This window comes from Ochotona curzoniae, unplaced genomic scaffold (genome assembly GCF_017591425.1).
Source record: "Ochotona curzoniae isolate NIBS_2020 unplaced genomic scaffold, NIBS_Ocur_1.0 scaffold_2453, whole genome shotgun sequence".
In the NCBI taxonomy this organism is placed as follows: Eukaryota; Metazoa; Chordata; class Mammalia; order Lagomorpha; family Ochotonidae; genus Ochotona; species Ochotona curzoniae.
This window is the reverse complement of record NW_024467094.1, coordinates 9,764,141-9,790,282: the sequence shown is the minus strand read 5'-3', so window position 1 is coordinate 9,790,282 and position 26,142 is coordinate 9,764,141. Positions and strand designations below refer to the sequence as shown.

Below are 26,142 nucleotides of genomic sequence, written 5' to 3'. Positions count from 1 at the left end.
TGTGTCCACCTGTCCATTTTTCTCTCTCTTTCAAATAAAATGAGAACATATTTAACAACTGTAAACAAAGACACAAGCAGGAGAGGGTGTTTGGCCAAGCAGTTAAGTCGTCACTTGGGACACCTATCTGACCTGAGGTTCAAATTTTCAATTCCACTCCTGATTCCAGCTTCTGGCTAACGCACAAACTGGAAGGCAGTAGGTGGTACCTTGAAAACTTGGGGATGATGAATCCTGGGCTCCTGGCTTCCACCTGCAGGCCTCTGAGGTGAGCCAGAAAACCTCTCCGCCCTTCTCTTCTGGCTGTTTCTGCTTCTTCTTGTTTCCTCTCTTTCTCTCTCTCTTTCACCCTTTAAAAACTAATTCTTAAGAAATTGTTTTAAAATGATTGGAAAAGCAGAGGCCACTGTTGTTGTGATACAAGGAGTTAAGCCACCACTTACAATACCAGCCTCCTACAGGAGAGTGCTGGTTCCAGTCCTGGCTGCTCCACTTCAGATCGAGCTCCACGCTTATGCACCTGGGAAAGCAGTAGAGCACTAGGGTCCCTGCCACCCATGAGAAAGATTCCGGGAGCTCTGGACTCAGCCTGCTCAGTTCTGGCTGTTTAAATTAGAAGATTTCCTCTTCTCTATCATTCTGATTTACAAACTAGCAAATCTTAAAAAAGAAAAAAATTGAAACATGATTATTAAATTGTAACAGAACTGGCAAAGATATGAGCTAACAAACAGTAGAGAAAATGATTAACTGATGGGGCCGACACCGTGACATAATGGGTACAGCCACCACCTGCAGTGACAGCAGCTCATATGGGAACTGACTTAAGTCCCAACAGCTCCTCTGCCATTTCCGTTCCCTGTTAATATGCCCAAGTGCTTAGGCCCTTGCACACAAATGGGAGTGCCCCAAAGAAGCTCCTGGCTTCCGAACAGCCCAGCTTCAGCCACTGCAGTGACCCAGAGAATAGAGGATGTATGTGTGTGTGTGTGTGTGTGTGTGTGTGTGTACACGCACACATGCCAGTGTATATCTAACTCTTTCAAATAAATAAAATATCTTTTTTATAAAAACAAAGAGACATATTAACTGATAAAATTTCTAAAACACACTATTTGGCACCATTAAAACGTTTTTCATTTAAGTTCTATTTTTAGGAATTGATTTTACAGAAACACTGACATCTCTGAGAAAATCAAATTCCATTTAATGCACAACACTTTTAAAAATATTTTTCAAAGGGCCCAGCACAGTAGCCTAGTGGTCCTTCTGGGGTGTTTTAGTTGCAACTCTGCATGAGCTGCACCTATAGCGATCAGCATCTTCACAGGAGACGATGGCCTCACTGGTGATTACTAATTGATCCACCGGGTGTGAGCTCAAAGCCAGTATTTCCAGTGTATTCTTCAAGGGAAGAAAAGGAAGCTTGTCACGTCAACTATATTGTAACTTGATAAGCATTACAAATTTAACTATTTCAGGTACAAAAACATTCTTCGCTTCCTCAACAAGTAACAAGAAGTATTGTAATTAAAGTGATTATTACAATACTATGTTCAGTAATCATCCCTCTGCAAGCACTAACTTCTCTAACACAAGCACACTGTCATTAAGTGGTAACACTCTGCATGGATCTGGCCTGGTGCCCACTATCTGTGCCACCGCATGCACTGTGGATGTCCCAGCCAAGCTCCGTAGACAGCCCTACCAAGGGGGCAGTAAGTAGATCCCGGCTCGTTTCCCCCACAGCGCTGCAGAAATTCCTACCCTTAACTGTGGCATCAGTTTTCTCGCCTCTACTAAATTCAGTCCCACCAACAGCAAACAACACATCAATTCTCCAGTCTTCACAACAGAATGAAGCCTGCACCGCTTCCAAATGCTGTCCTATTCCTCGTCCAGTCTGGCTTTAGAGGTATCTCCATTCCTGAGCTCTGCCCACTTTCCACAAGCTCGTGCCACTGCACAGAAGCCGCCCTGTTCCTCTGGTGCGCCCTGCAGGCCTCGGCTCACCTGACTCCCGACAGCCTTGAAGCTTCACTCACTCACAAGCCCTCAACGTCTGATTGCCCTTTAACTTAGCTGTCACCCCCTCACTGATTTCTGCTAATTTGTCTTTGTAATGCAGCTGTGCCCAAGAATTAGTCACTAATCTTCCTTTTGTCTACATCCCTGTCCTTCAACCCTGCGGTTTACACATCTTCTACATATTAACAATTTTCCACATACGTCTCTAAGCCAAACCTCTCTATCAAATTCCAATTCAACCATAATTACCTGACTGCTTGACTAAAAGGCAATCCAAACTGGTCATCTTGAAATGCTGCCTCTTCTCATTTCTCCCTCTTTTCCCATCTCGCTATGTCAACCCCATCCTTGACTCAAGCTCACACGTTACTCCTCACAAACCCTGGTCCCCACACACCCTGACCATTCTATTTAAGAAATATATCCGGGCCCAGCGCGGTGGCGCAAGTGGTTAAGGTCCTCGCCTTGCATGCCCTGGATCCATATGGGCGCTGGTTCTAATCCCGGCAGCCCCGCTTCCCTTCCAGCTCCCTGCCTGTGTGGCCCAGGAAAGCAGTCGAGGACGGCCCGAAGCTTTGGGAACCTGCACCCGCGTGGGAGACCCGGAAGAGGCTCCTGGCTTCGGATCGGCATAGCATCGGCCGTTGTGCTCACTTGGGGAGTGAATCATCGGACGGAAGATCTTCCTCTCTGTCTCTCCTCTCTGTATATCCGCCTTTCCAATAAAAAAATAATAAAAATAAATCTTTAAAAAAAAAAAAGAAATATATCCAAGAACCCAACCAGTCACAGCACCATCCTGCTACAAGCCAATACTCCTGTCTCATCAGACTTACTCTTGCCCACAGCAGGCTGCTTCTGCCCCTGCCCTCCCTGTAGACTCCCTTCTCAGCACAGCAGGCCCAGACAGATCCTGTGTAAATGTACATCAGAGCAGGTCACCTCCTTACTGCAAACCCTGCAATGGCCACCCTGTGAGAGCTAAAGCCCAGGTCTTTCTCCATAAAACCACACCTGGGCTCTGCTCCAAGCCTGCACCCAGCTGGGCACCGCAAGCTTAACCCTCTGCCCTGCCTGCAAGGCTCTTCCCCTTATACCCTCCAAGCTTTCCTTTCCTTTCCCTATACCACCAACACACGACCGTTTTAACTTAATTAACTAGCTTATTATCTGTCTTTCCACACTTCATGTAATCTCCTGTCAGCAAAATGTCTGTTCTTTTCAAAGTAGCATTGTGGGGTTGGCACATGAGACAGCAAGCTAAGCCTCCACCTGTGGTGCCAGCAACATGTAGAGAGTACCAGTTTGAGTCCTGGAAGCTACACTTTTTTTTTAAGATTTATTTATTTGTATTGGAAAGTCAGATTTATGCAGAGAAGGGGAGACAGAAATAGATCTTCTATCCACTGGTTCACTCTCCAAGTAGCTGCAATGGCCATGATCCGAAACCAAGAGCCAGAAGCCCAGAGCTTCTTCTGGGTCTCCCACACGGGTGCAGGGTCTCAAGGTTTTGGGCCATCCTCTACTGCTTTCCCAGGCCACAAGCAGGGAGGAGGAAAGGAAGCAGAGCATCCAGGATACAAACTGGCGCCCATATGGAGTCCAGACACTTGCAAAGTGAGAACTTTAGCCACTAGCTATCACACCAGGTCAATGGCTCCACTTTGGATTCAGCTCCTTGTTAATAACCTGAAAAAGTAGGAGACTGGCCCAAAACCTCGGGCCTGCACCAACTGTGGGAGACTCAGAAGCTCCTGGCCCCGGGTCAGACCAGTTTTGGTGGCTGCAGCCATCTGGGAAGTTAACAAGCAGATGGAAGGTATTCGTTCTTTCTTGCTTTCTCCCTCCCTCACAAATGCATTAACTCATAATTAAAGTTTCACAACATGTTATGTTACACTAGACACCCAGAAGGCAGAAACAGAAATAGCATCAAGCAGCCACTGTAAAATACAAGAAAGCCCCAGCCTCTTAAGGAACAATTTAGCATTCATCACAAATACATATATCAGGTCTTCTCTGCAATGTTTATCCAATGACAATCTAACAGTCACATAATGTTTTCAACTCAAGTTCAAGCAGACTCAAAGGTTTTACAAATTTGCCCAGTTTTGAGCCCAGCACATCATCTCACAATTTACAGAATGATGAGCAGTGTATCATCTGCAGCTGGTAGGAGCACCTGACATCGGGGCACGCGCTCAGTAAAAGGCCAAATGTAAAACCCACTGTCTCGGGCCCAGTACAGCAGCAAGTGGCTAAAGTCCTTGCCTTGTAAGCCTAGGATCACATATGGACCACCAGTTCCAGTCCTGGCTGCTCCACTTCCCTTCCAGTTCCTGACTTGTGGTCTGGGAAAGCAGCAGAGAATACCAACACCTGGGACCCTGTATCTGCATGGGAGACCTGAAAAAGGCGCCTGTTCCTGGCTTCAAAAAGGCTCAGCTCCAGCTGCTATGGCCACTTGAGTGAATCAGGGGACAGAAGATCTTCCTTTGTCTCTCCCCTCTGTATAGCTGCCTTTCCAATAAAAACAAATAAATCTTTGGAAAAAAAAATAAATTTACCCAAGTCTTAATAAAGATTCAAAAGGTAGAATTAGACACAGATTTCCATTTGCTGGTTTACTTCCTAAGAGCCACAATGACTAGAGCGGGGTTAGTCCAAGTCCAGGAGCCTGGAGCTTCTTCTGGGTTGCCCACATAGGCACAGGAGGCAAAGCACATACCCTATCCTCCATGGCAGAGCTAGAATGGAAATGGAGCAGCTGGGTCTCTAACCAGAGCCCACATGAGAGGTCAGCACTGCGGGCAGCACCTTTATCCACCACACTGAAGCAAAGGCCCCATAATGTGCCCAATTTCAATTTGAAATGACATTGTGGGCCTGATGTGGTTGCTTAGAAGCTAAATTCCTTGCCTTGAACGTACCAGGATCCCATAAGGACGCCAGTTCTAATCCCGGGAGCCCCACTTCCCATTCAACTCCCTCATTGTGGCCTGGGAAAGAAGTTAAGGACAGCCCAAAGCCTTGAGACCCTCACCAGCGTGGGAGACCCAGAAGAGGCTCCCGGCTCCTGGCTTCTGATAGGCGAATCTCCAACCATTGCATACAATGCCACTGTGCCAACTCCTGCCCTCCACCTGCTCCACTTCTAATCCACCTTCCTACTATCACAATATCAGATGACTCAAGCACTTAGGTCCCCATCACTAACATGGAAAACCAGAGTTCCATGTTCCCGGTTTTGCCTAAATAAAAACCTGGCTATTGCAGGCATTTCAAGAGCAAATCTGTGATCTTCTGCTATCACTTTAAATAAATGGAAGAAATTCATTTTTAAAAAACAAAATTTAAAAACAGTTCAAAAAAACAGTAATTCTAGTTTTAAAAATATTTATTTTTATCACAAAGTCAGATATACAGAGAAGAGGAGAGACAGAGAGGAAGATACTTAGTCCAACAATTCACTCCCCAATTAACCGCAACAGCTGGTGCTGCGTTGATCCAAAGCCAGGAGCCAGGAACCTCCTCCAGGTCTCCCACGTGGGTGCAGGGTCCCAAGGCTTTGGGCCGTCCTCCACTGCTTTCCCAGGCCACAAGCAGGGAGCTGGATGGGAAGTGGAGCCGCTGGGATCAGAACCGGTGTCCATATGGGATCCCGGTGCGTACAAGACGAGGACTTTAGCCGCTAGGCCACCGTGCCGGGCACAGTAATTCTTTTTTAAAAAGATCTCAACAACACTACAAAGAAAATATGTCTAGCAATAACAACCATTGGATCTATTACTGCATGTCTTCAGTCACAGCACTAAGAGATACCTGGTATACCACTGCTTTCACTGAAAAAAAGCCTTGCTTAATAAATGTTTATCAACTTACTGAGACTTGCTTACTCTTTTAATAGTCACCTATTACATAACTCTCATCTTACAAGAGGAGATCTCTTCTTGATTTTCAGAGCATGAAATCAGAGACAGATTCGATATGTAGATCTACAAGTAAAAATAGAACAGATTCCAGGGACTCAAACGGAGAAGGAAGAGGATAACAAGCCTTACTTAAGTAAACAAGATATTTACTCAAAAAGCTAACCCTAGAGGAGGCGCTTCATACTATTTCAACACAATGAGTTGCCCTTTTGGAAACAGCTTCTTTTAGGGTTACCAACACGATTATAACATCTGCTGTCAGTATTTCAATAATGCAATGTTCAAAATCTTTTTTTTTAATTTAAGATGTATTTATGAACTTGTTTTTCTTGGTTTGTTTATATTAAGATTTATTTACTTGAAAGAGAACTTGAGAGAGTCGGGAAGAGAAGAGGAACATGGAGTCACACCCAGGGGAGGTGCTGATGTCTCAGGCCAAGGCATTAGTCACTATGCCACACTGACACCTAGAATCTTTCTCTTTAACTCCCAAAGGGTTTTGTGGATTTTTTTTTTAAAGATTTACTTATTTTTATTGTAAAGTCATATATACAGAGAGGAGGAGAGACAGAGAGGAAGATCTTTCATCTGTTAACTCACTCTCCAAGTGATCGCAATGGCTGGAGCTAAGCTCATCCAAAGCCAGGAGGAGCCAGGAGCCTCTTCCGGGTCTCCCACACGGGTGCAGGGTCCCAAGGCTTTGGGCCGTCCTCGACTGCTTTCCCAGGCCACAAGCAGGGAGCTGGATAGGAAGTGGGGCATCCAGGACTGGAACTGGTGGTCCATATGGGATTCCAGGTTTACAAGGTGAGGATTTAGCCACTAGACTACTGCGCCGGGCCCTGGTGTCATTTTTACTTACGGAGGTATGCCATGAACAAAAATGCTTTGAAATTCATTTTGTGCATTGCAAAAATATTACTTTATAATGTTCTTTCAAAGTTCATTCTTACAGCAAAAAATACTATATAATTTTTTTAAGTCACAAAAAAATGTTTCACTCTTGTGTGTAGTTTTCAGATTCCCTTTTGGTGTCATGTGCTAGAAACCTTGACTACAGGGGCCTGTGTTGTGAAACACAAAGTGAGACTTCTGCTTGCAGGGTTCGCATCCCATATGAGCACTAATTCGTATCCCAGCTGCTCCACTTCCCAACCAATTCCCTGCTGATGGCCTGGGAAAACAAGCAGAGGATGGCTCAAGTCCTTGATCCCTTGCATCCATGATGAAGATCCTTAAAAAGCTCCTGGAAGGCCCAGTGCAACAGCCTAGTGGCTAAAGTCCATGCCTTACATACACCAGGATTCCTTATGGGTGCCAGTTCTAAAGCCAGGTGTTCCACTTCCCATCTAGCTCCCTGCCTGTGGCCTAGAAAAGCAGTGGAGAATGTTCTAAGCCTGGGGACCTTACACCCACTTGGGAGACACAGGAGCTCCTGACTCCTGGCTTAGGATTGGCTCAGCTCTGACTACCATGGCCACTTAGGGAGTGAATCAGTGGATGAAAGATCTCTCTCTCTATTATATATATATATCTACATATATATATAGATACATATATCTATATCTATATATATATATCCTTCTCTCTGTAAATCTAATTAAAAAAAAAAAAAACAAGCTCCTAGAATTTGAATTCTAACCACCTCAGCTCCAGTCATTATGGCTATTTGGGGAGTGAACCAAAGGAAGAACTCTGTCTCCTTCTCTATAAATCTGCCTTTCAAATAAAAGTAATTCTTCAAAAAAAAAAATTTCAACATTCCTGGGGCCAGCACACTAGTGTCACATGCTGATCCTCTGACTGTAACATGACATCCCCTTTGGGCAAACAGTTCAAGTCTTTGATGCTCTACTTCATCTCCCCACTTATTACCTGGGAAAGCAATGGAAGATCACCCAAGTTCTTGGGACCCTGCTTCTCTGTGGGAAACCTAGAAGTAGCTCCTGACTTCGAATCGGCCATTACTGCCATTTGGGGCATGAACCAGTGGATGGAAGAGTTTTCTCTCCGTCTCTCTCTTCTAAAACTAATGTTTTTCCAGTAAAAATAAATAAATCTTTTTTCTAAAATTAGAGGGGGGCCTAGCACAGTAGCCTAGTGGCTAAAATCCTTGCCTTATCTGTGCCAGAATCACATATAGGCACTGGTTCGTGTTCCAGTGGCCCCACTTCCCATTCAGCTCCTGTATGTGGCCAGAGCAAGCAGTCGAGGCCAGTCCAAGGCCTTGGGACCCTGCACCCACATGGGAGACTCAGAAGAGGCTCCAGGCTCCTGGCATTGGATCGGCTCAACTCTGGCCGTTGCAGCCACTTGGGGAGCAAATCAGAAGATCTTTCCTATCTCTCCTCTTCTCTGTATATCTGACTTTGTAATAAAAATAAATCTTCAAAAACAAATCCCTATGGACGATCTCTCTACCGTTCCCTCTCTGTGATTCAGCCTTTCAAATAAAGATTTGAAAATAAATAGTCTTGGGCCCAACACGATGGCCTAGCGGCTAAAATCCTGGCCTTGAAAGTGCCGGAATCCCATATGGGTTAAAATTTTTTTTTTAATTTTCTTAATAAAAATTTTTAATTAATAATTTTTAAAAATTAAACTTTTGTAAGTACACTTCTGGAAAAAAACAAGAGTAAGATCTATACGTGAAACACTACAAGTGTTGCTAAAATTTAGAAAAGACCAAAACAGGGGCTGACATGACGGCTCAACTAGCTAATCCTCTACCTACTGCCATCAGCAACCCATATTGCCACCCGGTTCTAATCTCAGCTGTTCCACTTCCCATTAAGCTCTCTGCTTATGGCCTGGGAAAGAAACAGAGAACGATTAAAGTATTTGGTCCCTTGCAACCACATGAAAGACCCAAGAGAAGTCTTAGGTTCCCTGGTTTGAACTGACTCAGCTCTGAGTGTTCCGGCCATTTCTGCAGGGAACCAGCAATTGGAGGATCTCTTCCTATTAACCTCTACCTTTCCTTCTCTTTAAAAATACACCTTTCAGGCCTGGCATGGTGGCCTAGAGGCTAAAGTCCTCATCTTGAATATGTCAGGATCTCACATGGACACCAGCTCTAATCCCGGCAGCTCCACTTCACATCCAGCTCCCTACTTATGGCCTGGGAAAGCATATCCACGTGGGGAGACCAGGAAGAGCTCCTGGCTCCTGGATTCAGATTGGCGCAGCACCAGCCATTGCAGTCACCGGGGGAATAAATCATTGGATGGAAGAACTTCCTCTATATACATCTGACTTTGTAATAAAAATAAAATAAATCTTTAAAAAACAAGTTCAAAAAAAGGCATATTACATTATCTCAATTAAATAACATGCTGAAAAAAATCAAGGACAAAAAACGAAATAGCAGTTGCCTAGATACAGAATTGGGAAAGGAAAGTGACTATTAATACGCCCAAAATTTCCTCTAGAAGGATGAAAAAAAAAATTCTGGGGCATGTTTTGGCCCAGCCTGTGTCCCACATCAAAGTGAGTTTGACTTTTGGATCCACCTCTAACTCCAGTTCCCTGCTAATGCACACACTGAACAGAGCCAAGCATTTGGGTCCACACCGTCCCTGTTGGAGAGCTGGGCTGAATGATCAGTTCCAGCCACAGGCCGGCCCAGCCCAAGCCATTGTGGGCATTTGGGGAATGAACCATCAGAGAGACAGAGCTATACCTGTCCTGTGTCTTTCATATGAAGTTAAATAAATATTAACAATGAAATAAAAAAAAATAATAAGAAATGGAAGTCAGGGCTAGTGCTAGAGATTAAGATGTTGTCTGTAGCACTGGCATTCCATATGGGCCTTGGTTCAAGTATTGGCTGCTCCACTTCAGATCTACCTCCTTATGTTCCTGAGGAAAGCAGTCCGAAGATGGCTCAAGTGCTCGGGCCGCAGCACCCACATGAGAACCCCCGGAAGAAGCTCCTGACCTCGCACTGGCCTAGCGCCAGGTGTTCTGGCCATTTGGGGAGTAAAGATCTCTATCTCTGCCTCTCCCTCCCTCTTTCTCTGTAACTCTTCCTTTCTAATAAATACATCTTTTTGAAAAAATAAGACATATGGTAAAGGCAGGTTGGGAGACAATTTCACAATTTCCTAACAGTCTTGTCATACACCCGGCAACAGAGACGGACAAACTATGGTACAAAAGCATGCATACAGTGGAAAGTAGACACAATGGGACACCACCCGACAACAGCAACAGGTCACCATTCAAGAACATCACTGGATTTCACTAACCCAAAGAAGCCAGACCCCAAAGCTACATACAACATCCTGGAAAAAGCAAAAGCCTATGACAGAAAACAAACCAGTGGTTGTTAACATTTGTGGAGGAGGAAGTGGCTGATAATAATGAGAACTCAAAGAGGAAATCTGAGGGTAGAACCCTGACACAGTGCTCCAAGCTTCAGATCTGTAGGCTGGGACTCAACTTAAGGCACTCTGACATACAATGCAGGAATCCCAAGCAGTAAGTAGCTTTATGGCTGTGCCAAACATTTAGAGCAAATGCTTGTTTTTTTCAAAAGGCTATCAGTGATACTCCCCTGCCAACAGCCACACCACATGCCTGGGAATCTGCAGAGGGTAGCAGCCCAACTCTCATCAGTGCCACTGCTTGCACCTGTGAGTTAAATATAAACCAGACAGGCCAGCGACAGTGTTGCTCTGCTTCTCAGGGCAGAAACAAGCAACGGCTCCTAAGGCAGGATGAAGAAACAACTAGAGAAGGTACTGGAAACACAGCACTTCCTGGGGGAAACATACACCCCAGATGTTTACAGCATTTTAAAACAAAGAAATTAGCACAACCTAAACTCCTAGACCTTTAGTGAGAAAAAAGCTACTCCATACACTGCTACAAAGAAACTTACAAAAACCACCACCCTTTGTTTATCTAGGGTGAGAGTGTTAAGGAAAGCTTCATAGTAACATTTCTCTACTTAGTCCTTGAAATAAAATTCTGCCCTAACTCTTCAGCATACAGGACAAGAACTAAACAGATTTCAAATACTTGATGCAGCTATCAACCAATATAACTTTCAAAAGTTACACACTTCAGCCCAGCGCGGTAGCCTATTGGCTAAAGCCCTCACCTTGCATAAGCTGGGATCCCATATGGGTGCCAGTTCTAATCCTGGCTACTCCACATTCCTTCCAGCTTCCTGCTTGTGGCCTGGGAAAGCAGTTTAGGATGACTCAAAGCCTTCGTTGGAACCCTGCACCGGTGTGGGAGACCCAGAAGAGTTCCTGGCTCCTGGCTTCAGATCGGTGCAGCACTGGCCATTGCAGTCACTTGGGGAGTGAATCATTGGACAGAAGATAATTCTCTCTGTCTCTCCTCCTCTCTCTCTCTCTCTCTATCTATCTATCTATCTATCTATATATATATATATATATATATATACCTGACTGACTTTGCAATAAAAATAAATAAATCTTTAAAAAAAAAAAAAACAGGGCCCGGCGGTGTGGCCTAGTGGCTAAGGTCCTCGCCTTGAAAGTGCCGGGATCCCATATGGGCTCCGGTTCTAATGCTGACAGCTTCACTTCTCATCCAGCTCCCTGCTTGTGGCCTGGGAAAGCAGTTGAGGACGACCCAAAGCCGTGGGACCCTGCACCTGCGTGGGAGACCCAGAGGAAGTTCCTGGTTCCCAGCTTTGGATCGGCACAGCACCAGCCGTTTCGGTCACTTGGGGAGTGAATCTTTGGACAAAAGATCTTCCTCTCTGTCTCTCCTCCTCTCTGTATATCTGACTTTCCAATAAATAAATAAATCTTTAAAAAAAAAAAAAAGAACAAATCTAGAAAAATTACCAGTGTTGGTAAGGGTATGGAGAAGCTGGAGCTCTCCCTGCGTTCTGCTGCTGGGATTGTAAAATAGTAGAACCCCAAAGAAAAAGCATGATGTTTTCTAAAAAGTAAAACTGTAACTACTCAAAGTAGGTAACAATAATTGTAACAGAAGCTGGCACTGTGGCCTGGCCCACTAACCTTCCACCCTTGGTGTCAGCAACCCGTAAGTGCTCTCCACTTTCCAGCCTGCCCCCTGCTTGCAGCTGAGAAAGCAGTAGAGTTATGGCTCAAATGCTTGGGCTCCTGGCTTCAGATAAGCTCAGCTCTAACCACTGCAGCCGTTTGTGGAGTCAGTCAACAAGATGGAAGATCGTTCCCTCTCTGTCTCTCCTCTTTATATACCTCTGCTTTCAGTCCTGACAGTACTCCACCCCCCAGGCTCTGTGATAAATAGCATGTAGCTGGCAGGTATTCCCCCAAGTGGCATCCTAACCACTGCACCAATGCCCACTGGGGTGGGGGCAGGAGAGAATGTTATATAAATAAAATTATACAGTACATAAGATTTTTTTTGTTTCTTTCTTTAAACAAAGGAGAGACAGAAAAACTTTCCATCCACTTGAACCACTATTTGGTTCACTCCCCAACTAGCCGCAACAGCCAGAGTTAAGCAGACTGAAAGCCAGGGGCCAGGAGCATCTGCTATGAATGCAGGAACAGGGTTTCAAAGCCCCAGGCCAACCTCTGTTGCCGTCCCAGGACACAAGCCAAGCTCTGCATAGGAAGTAACGCAGCTGGTGCATGAACCAACGCCCACATGTCCGGTGCTGCTGGGAGGCGGAGGGATAGCCAACTGAGCCATCATACCAGGCCCTACAAAAGCTCCAGTTTGGCTTTTTTCAGGAGTTAAAATAATTCCAAGTTGTTTTGTCTAGCAACATTTTGTCTTTTCACTGCTGCGTGGTACATCCCCCCAGTATGGATGCACCAAAGGACATCTGGGTTGTTTCTAGTTTCCAGTTATTACTAGGATATCTACTATGAATGCACACATACGCTTTTATTTATCTGAAATAAACACCACACTATGCAATTGCCAGACTTTTTTCAACAGAGCCTGGGACACTTTCAATTCCCACCAGCCATATATGAGATCAACTTCTCTACATTCCCATTAGCATTTTCTGCTATAACATTTTTTTATTTAGCTATTCTGATAGGCTATATGGTGATACCTGATGTGGTTTCCATTTGCATTTCCCCAATGTCTAATGTGCTGAACATCTTTTCATTTGCTTATTTGCCATCTGTGTGTCCTTTTCTGTGAATTATCTGGTTATGTCTTTTGCTCATTTTCTAAATAAATCAGCTGGCGCTTTTTTTTAATGTTGAGTTCTATGTAGTGTAGATACAATCCTTTGCCAAATATGTGACTTGTAGCTTTTAGCCTGTCATCTCATTCTAACACAGATTGTCACAGAGCTAAAGTTTTAAATTTTGACGATGTCCAGTTTATCAATATTTCTTTTATGGACCATGATTGATATCATGTCTAAAATCTATACACCTAACACTACTTTGTCTTAAACAGAAACTCTAATTAGCATACCTCACAGAGTAAGACAACAACAATGCAACTACAGTAGGCACCCAAGCTAAAGCAATTCAAAATTGCCTGCAAATTTTTAAATTCTTGCTTAATAACTTTTTAAAAGAAAATCTACTTTATAACATTAAAACAAAAAAATTCCAGGCAAAACTTTAAATAGGTTTTCTGCTGTTACACCTTTAACATATTTTTAATCAAGAGTGATAAATCAGAAAAGCAAAAACAAACTTAAAAACTAGCATAAGACAGGCCAGCATCATGGCTTAGCATGCTAATCCTGAGCTTGTGGTACAGGCATCCCGTAAGGCACCAGTGTGAGTGACAGATGCTCCGCTTCTGATTCAGATTCCTACCAATGAGCCTGGGAAAGCAATGGAAGATGGCCAAGTCCTTGCACTCCTGCACCCAGGTGGGAGATCCAGAAGCCACTGGCTGACCAACCCAGTTCCACCCACTACAGCCATTTAGGGAGTCAAACAGTAGATGAAAGATTTCATTTTATATTTAGTAACAAATAAATAAATCTTTAAAAAAAAATAAGACTCTTGATCCTAAGTTGAATTGTGTCTATTATAATTAGCATACTCTCAAAAAAGTGCACTTCAATTAAGTAAAAATTTAAATTACACAAGGTCAAATAACACAATGATTAAAACACATCCTGACACTGCACTCTTCATCCAAGAAAAGGAAGTCAAAAGGCAACCACAATTCCGCAACATTCACCAAATTGCCAGATTTCTCCACACTAGATATCTCCCTATTAATACCCAAGACATGTGATTTCCATTACATGTGGAAGAACAACAGAATAATCTATTTTAACTTAAGAAACTACGTAATACAACTTTATACTTTGGCACTGCTTTGCAGTAAATAAAGATCATTCTATTATGCTATCACAATACAAATTATGGAGTTCAGTTCAACATCTAATAATTCAGGAGTATTCATTTTTTTTAATAGTTATTTTCATTGTTATCTAAAGGCAGAGAGACTCAAAAGGAAAGAGAACTTCCATCCACTGGCTCACATTCCGGGGCCCACATCAGTCAGAGTGCAGCGAGCCAGAAACCAGAACTTAGTCCAGGTTTCCCAGGCAGGTGGCGGCAATCTCAGCCACGCGCCACCAACTGCTGCCATCCAGGGCACATTAGCAGGACTCCAGAGCGGAAACAGAGGAGCTGGGGCCTAAACACAGGCACTCCAACATGGCATGCAAGGCAGGAGTATCAAGGGGACACTTTGGTGCTGAGTCAAACACCTGCTCCAGCTTCATTTTAGATTTCAAAAGTGAGTTTGCCACACTGAAGTCACTAGCTACATTGTACATTCCAAGCTTCCTCGTGATCCACACCCTGGGTGGGAGCACGTGATGACTCAGCTCAGTCCTTGGGTACCTGGCGTGCAGGGGTCGAGCTGTCAGGGATTCCAGCTTCTCCTGTCACAGGCATTTGGGGAGTGAACTAGTAAATGGAAGATTAACTGATCACTTTCAAATAAGACGGAAAAAAAAAAGAAAGAAAGTGAGATCATCCATTACAAAACAGACTCCTGCACAATCTGTTTCATTCTGAAGTTAGAGAAAAGCAAACGGTTTTTATAAAACTAAGTTTCATTACACTATAAAAAAATTAACTCAATAAAAAGTATTACTTAGGGTCCAGTGCAGTAGCCTAGAAGCTGAAGTTCTCACCTTGTATGTACCAGAATCCCATATGAAAGCCAACTCATGTCCCAGTGGCTCCACTTCCCATCCAACTCCCTGCTTGTGGCCTGGGAAAGCAGTCGAGGACGGTCCAAAGCCTTGGGACCCTGCACCCACACATGGGAGACGTGGAGAAGGCTCCTGGCTCCTGGTTTTAGACTGACTCAGCTCCGGCCATTTGGGCCACTTGGGGAGTAAAGCAGTGGATGGAAGATCCGTCTGTCTCTCCTTCTCTTTGTAGATCTGACTTTCCAATAAAAATAAATTAAAAACTACCTAGAAGTCATTTATTCCTTAGTGTTAAAAATGTCCTGATGAGGGGCAGATGCTGTGATGGGGTGGGTAACAAGCCTTACTGTGGGCATCCCAAGGCCTAGGTCCTAGCCACTTAGCTGGATTCTGGAAGAAACTCTAGGCCACTTGGTTTGGCATGGCCCCACTCATGCTTTGGATAGTGAATAAGTCAATCGAAGACCTCTGTCTCTCTGTAACTCTGCCTTTCAAATAAATAAATAAGTACAGAGGAACTAAAGACTGTTGCAGATTCTCTAACACATCACATGAGTAAACCAATATTGCCTCAACTACACACACTGAAAACCATGCAATCTCTCTTCAGTCTCTCCTTGGCAGTACAGAATAAAACTGGAATGACACTGATATTAGCACATCCCCTGCACAAGGATGATACAAAAACTCATGAAGCACTACATATTTCAAAAATAATTTTACTGGAAAAAAAATTTTCATTTATACTTTAAAACAATTTTTCCTTGGGCCCAGCACAGTAGTGTAGTGACTAAAGACTTCATGCTGCATGAGCCAGGATCCCATATGGGCGCCGGTTCGCATCCCAGCTACTCCACTCCCACTTCTCTCCCAGGTCCCTGCTTGTGGTCTGGAGAGCAGTCCGGGACAGCCCCAAATCCTGGGACCCTGCACCCACGTGGGAGACCAGGAAGAAGCTCCTCGTTCCTAGCTTCGGATTGACTCAGCTGCAGCCATTGAGGCCACCTGGAGAGTGAACCAACAGATGCAAGACTTTCTCTTTCTCTGTACAATCTGGCTTTCTAATAAAAACAAAATAAATGTAAAAGAAAAAAAGAGAGGGAAGACAGAGACAAGGAGATCTTCTATCTACTGGTTCACTCCTCAAATGGCCGCAGTGACCGGCACTGGGTCAGGCTAAAGCCAGGGCCTTCTGGGTCTCCCACACACAGGTGCTATCCTCTAGTGCTTTCCCAGGCACATTAGCAGGTGGATGGATAAGAAGCAGAACAACAATCACACGGAAGTTGAGCAGTGCAGGTAGCAGTGTAGCCCACTAAGCCTCAATGTCAGCTCCCACCTCATTTTGAATATTTTAAAAAGATTTATTTACTTCAAAGTCAGAGTCAGAAGAGCAGAAAGACCCATAGATCTTTCATCGACTGGTTCGTTCCCCAGATGGCTCAAAGGGTGGGTCTGGGCCAAGTCCTTGGCTCTAAAGTCAGGAGCCAAGAGCTTCATCTGCGACTCCATATAGCTGCAAGGACCCAAACACTTGGGCCAACTACTGCTTTTCCCTGGCCGTTAGCACGGAGATGGATCAAAAGGAGAGTAGGCTGGGTCACAATCCAGCTTTACCCAACACATCACAACAACGACCCCAAGTTAATGCTTAATATCATACTAATTAACCAGAATCTTCTACTTAATAGAGTAATAATCAGTTATTCTATTTGTTTCCAATTGTTAATGGAATTGCTTCCAATCAAGATTGTTAAGAGTGCCATTATACACTAGAAAGGCCAGCCACAAGTGTTGCCCTTCCAACTCCTTTGACTAGTTTAGAACACCAAGGCTGCAGATCATGACAACGGTGAGCACTAAACAAGCAAGTAGGACGGCCTGCAGGTGGCCCTCCAGCAGGTGGAGGGGGCGCGGAGAGCTGAGGGCACGCACCTGCAGAGCACACAACCACCAACCTCACAGTTACTCAAAATGATACTTTAAAAGTTGGATTCTTGAGGCCAGCATTGTGGCATGGCAGGCAAAGCTACAGTCTGCCAGCCACAAGAGCATTCCATAGGAATGCCAGTGCAAGTGCTGGCTGCTCCACTCACCCAGCTCCCTGCCAAAGAGCCTGAGAAGGCAGCAAATCACACAAGTCCTTGGACTCCTGCTTCCCACGTGGTGGACCAGGATGAAGCTCTTGGCCTCAGCCTGCTCCATCCTGGGTCAATCAGGCAGTGAGCCAAGGCATGGAAGATCATTTCTCTGTGTGACTCTCTCTCTGACTTTCGGATACATTAATAAATCTTTTTTTAAAAAAGTTTGGTTACAAAAAAAAAGTTTGGTTAAGAGGCCCAGCACAAGGCCTAGTGGGGAAATCCTCGCCTTGCATGCGCCAGGATCCCATATGGGCGCTTATATTCCAACTGCTTCACTGTCCACCCAACTCCCTGCTTGTGGCCTGGGAAAGCAGTCAAGGATGGCCCAAAGCCTTGGGACCCTGCACCCACGTGGGAGACCCGGAAGAGGCTCCGGGCGCCTGGCTTCAGATCTGCTCAGTTCCAGCAGTTGAGGTCACTTGGAGAGTGAACCAGTGAATAGAAGACCCTTCTCTCTGTATCTTCCTCTCTCTGTATATCTGCCTTTCCAATCATAAATAAGTAAAAAATTTTTAAATTCCATTAAGATAGAAAACGAGTCCAGTTAGACAAATTTTTTTAATGAACTGTCAACACCAAAAGCTTAGCACTCTTTAGTCCATGACCGTAAATGCAGAAGTATTTTCCTCCATTCTGCAGAGTGAAGGCCTGAGGCTGACAATGGCTGAAACAAACTTTCTACTGTTAAGAACCTTATGGTGTGGCACAGCGGTTTAAGATACTGCTCGGGAATGCCAGTAGCACAGTCCTGGCTGTTCCGCTTCCAGTCCAGCATCCTACTAACGCCTGCGCAGGGAGCAGGAAGCTATCCCAAGTCCTTGGGCCTCTGCCACCTCTGCGGGAGGAGACCGGAACGGAGTTCCAGGCTCCAGATTATGGCCCAGCAGCCACTTGGGGAGTGAATCAGTGGACAAAAGATTTGTTTCTGTATCTCTCCCTTTCTTTGTCACCTCACCTTTCAAATAAATGAATAAATCATGAGGGAACAAAAAAAAAATTAAGTGTGCTATTAGGTACAATAAACTTTATGAAGATGAGAACGCCAATTTTGGTAGTTACTAGACAAATTGATTTTGAATATTGAAATATTTAAACTCCTATTTTATAACTATAAATCACTGTTCCTTAGGGAGCAATTTGAGTCTCTGAAAAACGAAGTCCTGATTCTAGTGGCACTAGCAGCAGCACTTGACCTTGGCCAAGTCCCTTAACCTCTCTAAGCCTCTGCTTCCTTATAGAGAGGGCTAGTCCGACAGTCACAGTCCAGGCACAGTGTTGGCACATGTCAAGCCCCACTGAACCACTTCCCATGTGAACACAGGCAAGATGCTCTCTGCAGGCCGGTACTGCGGCTCGGCTGGTTGCGCAGTGCCACCACCCCTCAGGGACATCAGGCTAGCAGTCCATTTCTCCACTTCCAACCCAGCTCCCCGCCAATGGCCTGGGAGAGCAGCAGAGAATGGCTCAAGTGCTGGGCTCTGGCCCAATTCCCGGCAAATGTAGCCATTTGGGAATCTCTCTCTCTCTCTGCCTCTCCCATGAGGTAACACTTTCATTTAAACAATTATAACTACTCCCTCAAAAAAGTCCTGTCGAAAAACATACACAACTCTCAGTAATAACTGTGTCCATGAAAAACCTTAGGGTCAAGCATAGAACACTTTTTCCCCCTTCCATATTTCTAACCAGTGCTTATATAATTTTTCAAAAAATAAAATAAAATGTTTAGGATTATTTCCTATGCTGGAGATTTCTTAGTATTCATATGCTGCTGCAAACGTTTAACCACTACTGAACTGGCAAAGCAATCAGTCAGAGTCTAATAATATCCGCACTGAAACACACCACCTAGCTGATTTCATGAATCTGTTAGGTGTTCTGACTTGCTTCACAACAGCTAGCATGAAAAACCTCAACCCAGCGGTTTTCAACCAGAGGTGTTTACCCCTCAGTGACACGCAGCAGCGGAGACATGCTTGGCTGTCACTACTGCGGGACATGTTCCTAGCATCTAGTGGGCAGGAACGGAAATAGGAAAGCAATCTAACACGCACCATACAGGCCCCTGAAGCAATGAGGGAACCCAAAATATCAACAGTGCCGAGGCTGAGAAACACTGTGAAAGCAACCAGGTTGTTCGTTACAGTCACGACACCACACCTGGTAATAAGACTGGCAGGATAGGAGCTCAACCAGTCAAACTACTGTTGGCCGCAGCTGTTAAGTTTCTGGAATTCTAGCAGACAGGATAGGATGGTTTACAGGTATGCTACCTACTCAATTTCAGTACATTTTAAAAAAAGATTCTTAAAGCAGTTTGGATCAAACCTCACCAAAGTTCACTCTGATTTCAAGAGCCTGCATTTTCTCATTCTTTTCCAAATGATACTTGTAGAACCATAAAGTTCAAATAATATACCATTAAATTAAAGCCAGGACTTTATTGCAGTAAATAATTAACAAGTCTTTCCAAATAAAGTTGATCTACATTTCAATTAACATATTGCCCTGGCCTACTCTTTCATACATTTTGAGCAAGTTAATTAGAATCCTTAAAATTTTAAGAGAACCTTAAAATCGGTTTTCATTTTATATATATATTGTTTTATTTTAACTTTTATTTTGAATATTGTTTACATAGTTGAGGGATGCATGCCCATCAGTTTCATGATGTCCGACCAAGAAGGTAAGAAATGCTAACCAGCAGCTAAGCGACTCCATGAGGCCTGGGAAAGCACACTCACTCATATTTTCCTCTGTTACCTTCCAGTGTGCCCTCACAGAAAATCAACCATTAATAAAGGGATTTCAGGAGTGTTTTCTCAATACTTAGGATGCTATTTTTAAAAAATGCAAAATGGAACCATCAAAATCTACAGCTGGTTCCCAAATGGCTAACAAACAGTTTTGACATACTGTTTGCTACTGCTAACACTCAATGTTATAATTTACTTTCTAAGTCAATGCTTAATTCCTTTTACACCATTTAAAATGTGTATCTTTTCCATTATGTAAGAGTTGAGAGCTATTTTAAAACTTAGTAGTTAAATACTATTTAATAGCTCACCACATTAATAAATTTCCTGATTAAAGACTTCTTAGGAAGACAAAAGAAAATCTTAATTCCTTCCTCCAAAACAAATGAAAGGGCACAGAAAAGCTGTGTTCCCAAATACAAAACACATGGAGCTGTTATTCTTTCACTGCTGTTCCAGTATATTACTCGTCATGGGCAGCACCAGAACTTCTTCATTCACTCCAAGTCACTCCCCCTGAACATGTAGAACTTTAATACTTGTCCAAACTTGCTTGCTCATGGTCTAATAATAAACCCAATTATACAATCTCTAACAACCCCTGACAACCTTTTCCTTAAGCAGCCACAAAGGGAATGTAACTAATGCCTCCAACTCCCAATCAATCTATTTTCAAAGTTTCTTCTCTCTGGCCTCCGGGCTTCTGCCGTAGCTCAGGGACCAGGGGCAGGGCAGAGCGGGCTGTGGGGGGAAACGGCCTGCCCGGGGAAGGATCGCTCAGGGCGTCGGGGCGCAGGGCTCACCGCTGCTGGCTCATTTCTCTTTAAATCTGGCAGCACGTGGGGCGGCATTGTGAAGCCACCAACCCGCCTCCCCCCTCGCACTCGGCACACGTCCGTGCCCAGTGCGCATGCTCCGCTCACACAGTCCTAGCAGAGTAGGAGCCAACCCCCGAAAAAGTCAACCTGGAAGCCGCAAACGGCCGGAGGCCGGGACAATGGGGGAGGGGGCGGCAGGCTGCTCCGGGCCGGCCGATCGCCGCGGCCTGGGGCTCCGCCCGGGGGTCGCAGCCAGGCGGGCACACAGCCCCGGGAGCTCCGCGGGGCCAGCCGGGAGGCCGGGGCGGCCGGCGAGCACAAAGCCCCGGGCCGGCCAGCGGGAGGCTGTGCACTCTCCCGGCCCGCTCGCTCCCTCCCCCAGCCCGGCGGCGCAGCCCGAGCCCGTGCCAGGCGGAGGCAGGCGAGGCGGCGTCCCGCACCCCGCGCGCCCGCGCCCAGGCCGCGGCGCTTTTGTTGTCGGGCACAAGTCGGCGGCCCCCCGGGCGCTGCCAAGGGGCACAAGTTTGGCGCGCCTCGCCACTCCGGCCGGGGGCCAGCTGCGCCCTCGCCCACTCCCGCCTCCAGCCGCCCCACGCGGCGCAGACACCTCGGAGCCGGGGACGACGGCGACGAGGGCCGCGCGGGGGGCCCCAGCCGTCCCCTCCACCGCGAGGGTCCCGAGGCCTCGGCCGCACCGGAGCCTCCGGGACGAGGCTGTGCCCCGGCCGGGGACGCGCAGCCCTGTCCCCCCACAAGGCCGCGGGGAAGGGGGCCGGGGGCGCCGAGGGTGCGGGCGCCCCGGCCGGCATGCCCTCCCCGAGGCCGGAGGAAGGGCGGAGGTGGCCGGCAGCCCGCTGTCGCCGATCGCGGGCCGGGCCCGGCGCCCCGCCGCCCTCCCCAGCTCACCTGCCAGCTGTCTTCGCAGGAGCAGCGCCGACTGCAGTTCCGTCATCGTCCCCCCTTGCCAAAGGGCCCAGGCTGCCCGCCGGGGCGTTCGGAGAGCCGGAGGCAGGTTCTGAGGGCGGCCGGGGCTGGGTCTGGACCGAGGAACCCGGGCCCCGCGAACGGAGCGCCGGAGCTGAGGGAGGCCGGCTCGGGGCGGCGATCGTGACGCCTCACGGACGGTGCCGCTGGACGGCTCGGCTCCTTCTCTCAGCGCCTCACGCCCGGAAGGGGAGGATACCGGGGCGGCCGCGGCGCGCACTGGGACTTGACTCGCCCGCTTCCCTCCTTCAGCCCGCCCGTCGGCCCCACCGGTGCCTGGCCCGGACACTGCCTCACTGCGCGCAGGGCCGCTCGGCGCAGGCGCGCTGGGCCGGCCTCCCCGGGCAGCGGCCGGCCCGCCGGCCCGACCCCTCGGCCCCCCGGCTCCGCCCCCCGGCCGCGGAGCCCCGCCCCCCGCGCGCCGTGGGCCCGGCGGCCGCCATGTTGGGAAGGTCCACGCTCGGCTGACAGCTGAGGGAGGGCTCGGCGGGTGGACGCCGCGTGGACGCCATGACGAAGAGGTCGCCAAGGGTCAGGACGTCGCCTCCGGGTGGGGGCGGGAAGCAGGTGGTCTGCGGGGTGAAGAGCCCGCGAGAAGGGGTGGCTGTCTAGTGGTTGGCGAGCACCCAACAGCCATCCAACACTGCACACATGGCCCCTGAATTACTCATTGTTAGAAAGCTGAAGGAGTGCTGTGGTGTACCCCATTTTAAGCCATTCACCAAAACAGACCTCGTATGAATTCTCTTTACAAAAAGAATGCCCAGAAACATTCTTGGATTGAGGTTTTCTGCATCTCGTAGTACAAAACGTAAACACATCCTGTATACGCTCCATGAGTCAAGAGAATAGCAAAATCTGATACATACATTTCAAACTGTCGCCCAGAAAGGCATCTGTTATGTCAAGTTTCTGTTCTCTTCCCCTGTCCCGCAGTCTAAATAAAGACTTGAAGACTGAAGAATAATACCTAATGACACACTCAGATTTATCAGTTCCTTTCTGCAAGTGTTTATGAAACTAGCAGTAACCATGTGAGGGAGCCAGGAACTAAAAGCAGGCTTCACTAAAGAAGCTCCGAACTCCTTCCCAGCATGTAAACACTAAGCAAAACAAGAAAGGGAGAAGGGAGGGAAGCTGAGACCCTGGCACAGCTACGTAAGCCAGTGCCTGGAGTGCTGGCATAGCACAGAGATACAGGTTTGAGTCCTAGCTGTTCCACTTGCAAGCCAGCTTTCTTCGAATGCACTTGGAGGGCAGCAGAGGATGGCTTCTGTGCTTGGGCCCCTGCCCCCATGTGGGAGACCTGCAAGAAGCGCAGGCTTCAGCCTTGCCCAGCCATTAGGAGAAAACCATCTGAACTAGCAGATGGAAGATCTTTCTACTCTTCTCTCTGTAAATCTGCCTTTCTAATAAAAATAAATAAATCATAAAAAGAAGCCTACCGGCTAAAGTCCTCGCCTTGCACACGCCAGAATCCCATTGGGTGCCGGTTCTAATCCCAGCAGTTCCACTTCCCATCCAGCTCCCTGTTTGTGGCCTGGTTGGTGGGGGGAGGGGTTTGCAGTTGGGGACAGCCCAAGGCCTTGGGACCCTTTGTCCACATGGGGGACCCAGAGGAAGCTCCTGGCTCCTGGTTTTGTGTCAGCTCAGCTCCAGCCATTGTGGCTGCTTGGGGAGTGAATCAGCAGATGGGGTTTTTCCTCTCTGTCTCTTCTCCTGTTTGTGTATCTCACTTTCCAATTAAAAAAAAAAAAAAAAAAAAAGAGGAACAAGAAAGCAGGTCATAGCATCCCATAGCTCCTTCCCAGTATTTAAATTCTAAACACAACAAGATGAAAGCCCTTTGTAACAAACACTTATTAACCATAACAGGATCTAGGTTTTGCTAAAAGCAAAGTAGAAAACTAGAAGGGGCTCCATTAAAACTGCCCACACTCTTGGCAGGAACAAATGTGTAACCACTACTTTTGTTCCTTGGAGATAACAAGGGAAAGACATAAAGACCCTAGGCGGGGAGGCCTCCCTCTTTCTACCAGCTCCTCCAATCAAATGATTCAGATCTTCTCTGTCTCCTACTTAAATAAAACTGCTCCTTTTGCTCTCATAAATTTCATAAATTCTCATCAAAACCAGCACACAGACCCATCCTCTTCTCACCATTTTTGGTGCAAGACATGTGCCTGAACTGCAACCAGCTGGATGGGAAGTGGACCACCTGGGGCGTGAACCAGCACGCATATAGAGAGCTACACTTAGAGGAGGAGGATTAGCCAGTTGAGCCATTATGCTGTCCTCCCCACCCAAAAATAACTAAATCTTTTTTTTTTTAAGATTTATTTTTATTGCAAAGGCAGATATACAGAGAAGAGGAAAGACAGAGAGGAAGATCTTCTGACCTTTGATTCACTCCCCAAGTGACCACAATGGCCAGTGCTGAGCTAATCCGAAGCCAGGAGCCTCTTCCGAGTCTCTCACGCAGGTGCAGGGTCCCAAGGCTTTGGGACATTCATGACTCCTTTCCCAGGCCACAAACAGGGAGCTGGATGGGTAGCGGGGCTGACGGGATTAGAACCGACGCCCATATGGAATCCTGGCACGTTGAAGTGCTCATGCACTTTAGCTGCTAGGCCATTGCACAGGGCCCAAATAACCTTTTTTTAAAAAATGAATGAATAAATAAACAAGAGGAGAAAAGCCAAAATAGGAGTGTAGCATGTTTCCAGGAGGAATGAATGGTTGACAGGCACATGCTGCTAACAGGTAGAAAGACAAGCGCTGAGAAGGCTGCACTAGATTTGAGGCTAGAGGTTGTCTTGTCCTCAATGGAAGATCTTGATGGATCAGAGCTCACAGCAGACACAGAAGACCATGCGGAACACTCAATGTACGGTGAGGAGGAGAGATCTGAGTGTTGAGAGTTTATCTGAGGTTTGTGGTCATGAACTGGAACTGCAACCTGAAGACAACAGAATTTATTTTCTCCCAATAACGTTCAGCGGCTCAGGTGCTGTGCTGATGGTTGAACTCATTCAGAGATGACGATGAGCCAGGCAAGTCAAGTGCAGAGACAGAAACCAGGTGACGTGAAAGGACAGGAAACGGTGGTCAAGAGGACCGACCTGAAACTGAGAATCTGGGTGTATTATACTCATGGTTGATGACTTTGTGTCTTGGGAACCTGAGAGAGGCTGTCTGGTGGCAAGGGAAGGAAGGAAGTCACGTGGGTGACCGTCAGGGAGTGCTGCAGGGGTCATCCTCCTGGTTACGTCCCCCAGGGTGAGCTCTGGAGTCAGAGGAAGAGAAAGGCTGTGAACCAGACAAGTTACTCAAGAACAGGCAGTACTCGCAAAGAGGAGCTGCAAGAAGAGCTGGGTGGCATCAACGCCCAAAGAGCTAGGAATAGGGAAAGGAAAGGAAGACAAGGCGGTCAGCAACAGAGGACAAGGAGAATGTGCTGAGATCTGACCCGAGATTACCAGAAGGTGCTAGACAGGCTTCCCTAACTCTCTTGTTCCTTGTAACCCAAGCCTGGATGACTGCCCCTCCTAAACCATCTTCTAACTACAGATCTTGACTCTCTCCCTCATCTATCTTCTGAAACTGCAGTTAAACACATTAAAAATGCAAATCTACTGCTGGCCTCTAGTGAAACAGTGGCCTCCCACCATTCTAAGACGAGGTGCAGGCTCCTCCCTGTGGTCCTCCTGCCCCTGCAGCCTCCAGGGCCTCATCCAAACCCACCTCTCCTGTGCCTCTTCCAGGGCTCTTTGCTTCTGGCACATTATCCTTTTTTTAAATTTTTAAAATATTTTATTTAAAAGCAGAGAAACCTATCTCCCATCTAATGGTTCATTCCCCAACCACCTACAACAGCCAGAGCTGAGTCAGGCCAAAGCCAGGAGCCAAGAATTCAATACAAGTCTCCCACTTGGGTGGCCGGGACCCAAGTGCTTGAGCCATCACCTGCTAATTTCCAGCGCTCACATTATTAAGAAACTGGAACCCAAAGTAGAGCACAGAGTGGAGCCAGGACTGGAACCAGGCATTCTAATAGAAGACATGGGTATCGCAAAGCATCTCAACCGCAATACCAGGCACTGATCTTAATGCTGCATTTTTATGTCCTCCAAAAGGGAGGAATTGGGGGGGGGGAGGTGTTGAGGGGCATATTATAGTCTTTCCATTTACTCTATTTTAATTTTTTAAAAAAATATTGTTTACACAGTCAAGGGGGCTTGCATGTCCACATGGGCCTTGAGATAGAGTGGGAAGTGTCAGGTGTGGAGGAAGGTGGGTGGGACACGTGCTTAAATTCTTTTTTTCCTTCTGTGTCCACTGGGGAGT

General features: G+C 46.6%; 1 protein-coding gene and 1 pseudogene across 1 annotated transcript in view; one reads left to right on the top strand and one right to left on the bottom strand.

The window, feature by feature from the left end:
• The window catches only part of UBE2G1 (ubiquitin conjugating enzyme E2 G1), a 74,326-nt gene extending 52,255 nt beyond the window's left edge, over positions 1-22,071 (bottom strand). The window contains exon 1 of the mRNA XM_041001753.1: positions 21,718-22,071. Coding sequence (XP_040857687.1) covers positions 21,718-21,763 — 46 coding nt within the window. The 5' untranslated portion in view covers positions 21,764-22,071. The remainder of the gene's footprint in view (positions 1-21,717) is intronic.
• LOC121170551 lies at positions 15,704-15,803 on the top strand (annotated as a pseudogene).
• Positions 22,072-26,142: the final 4,071 nt, after the last annotated feature.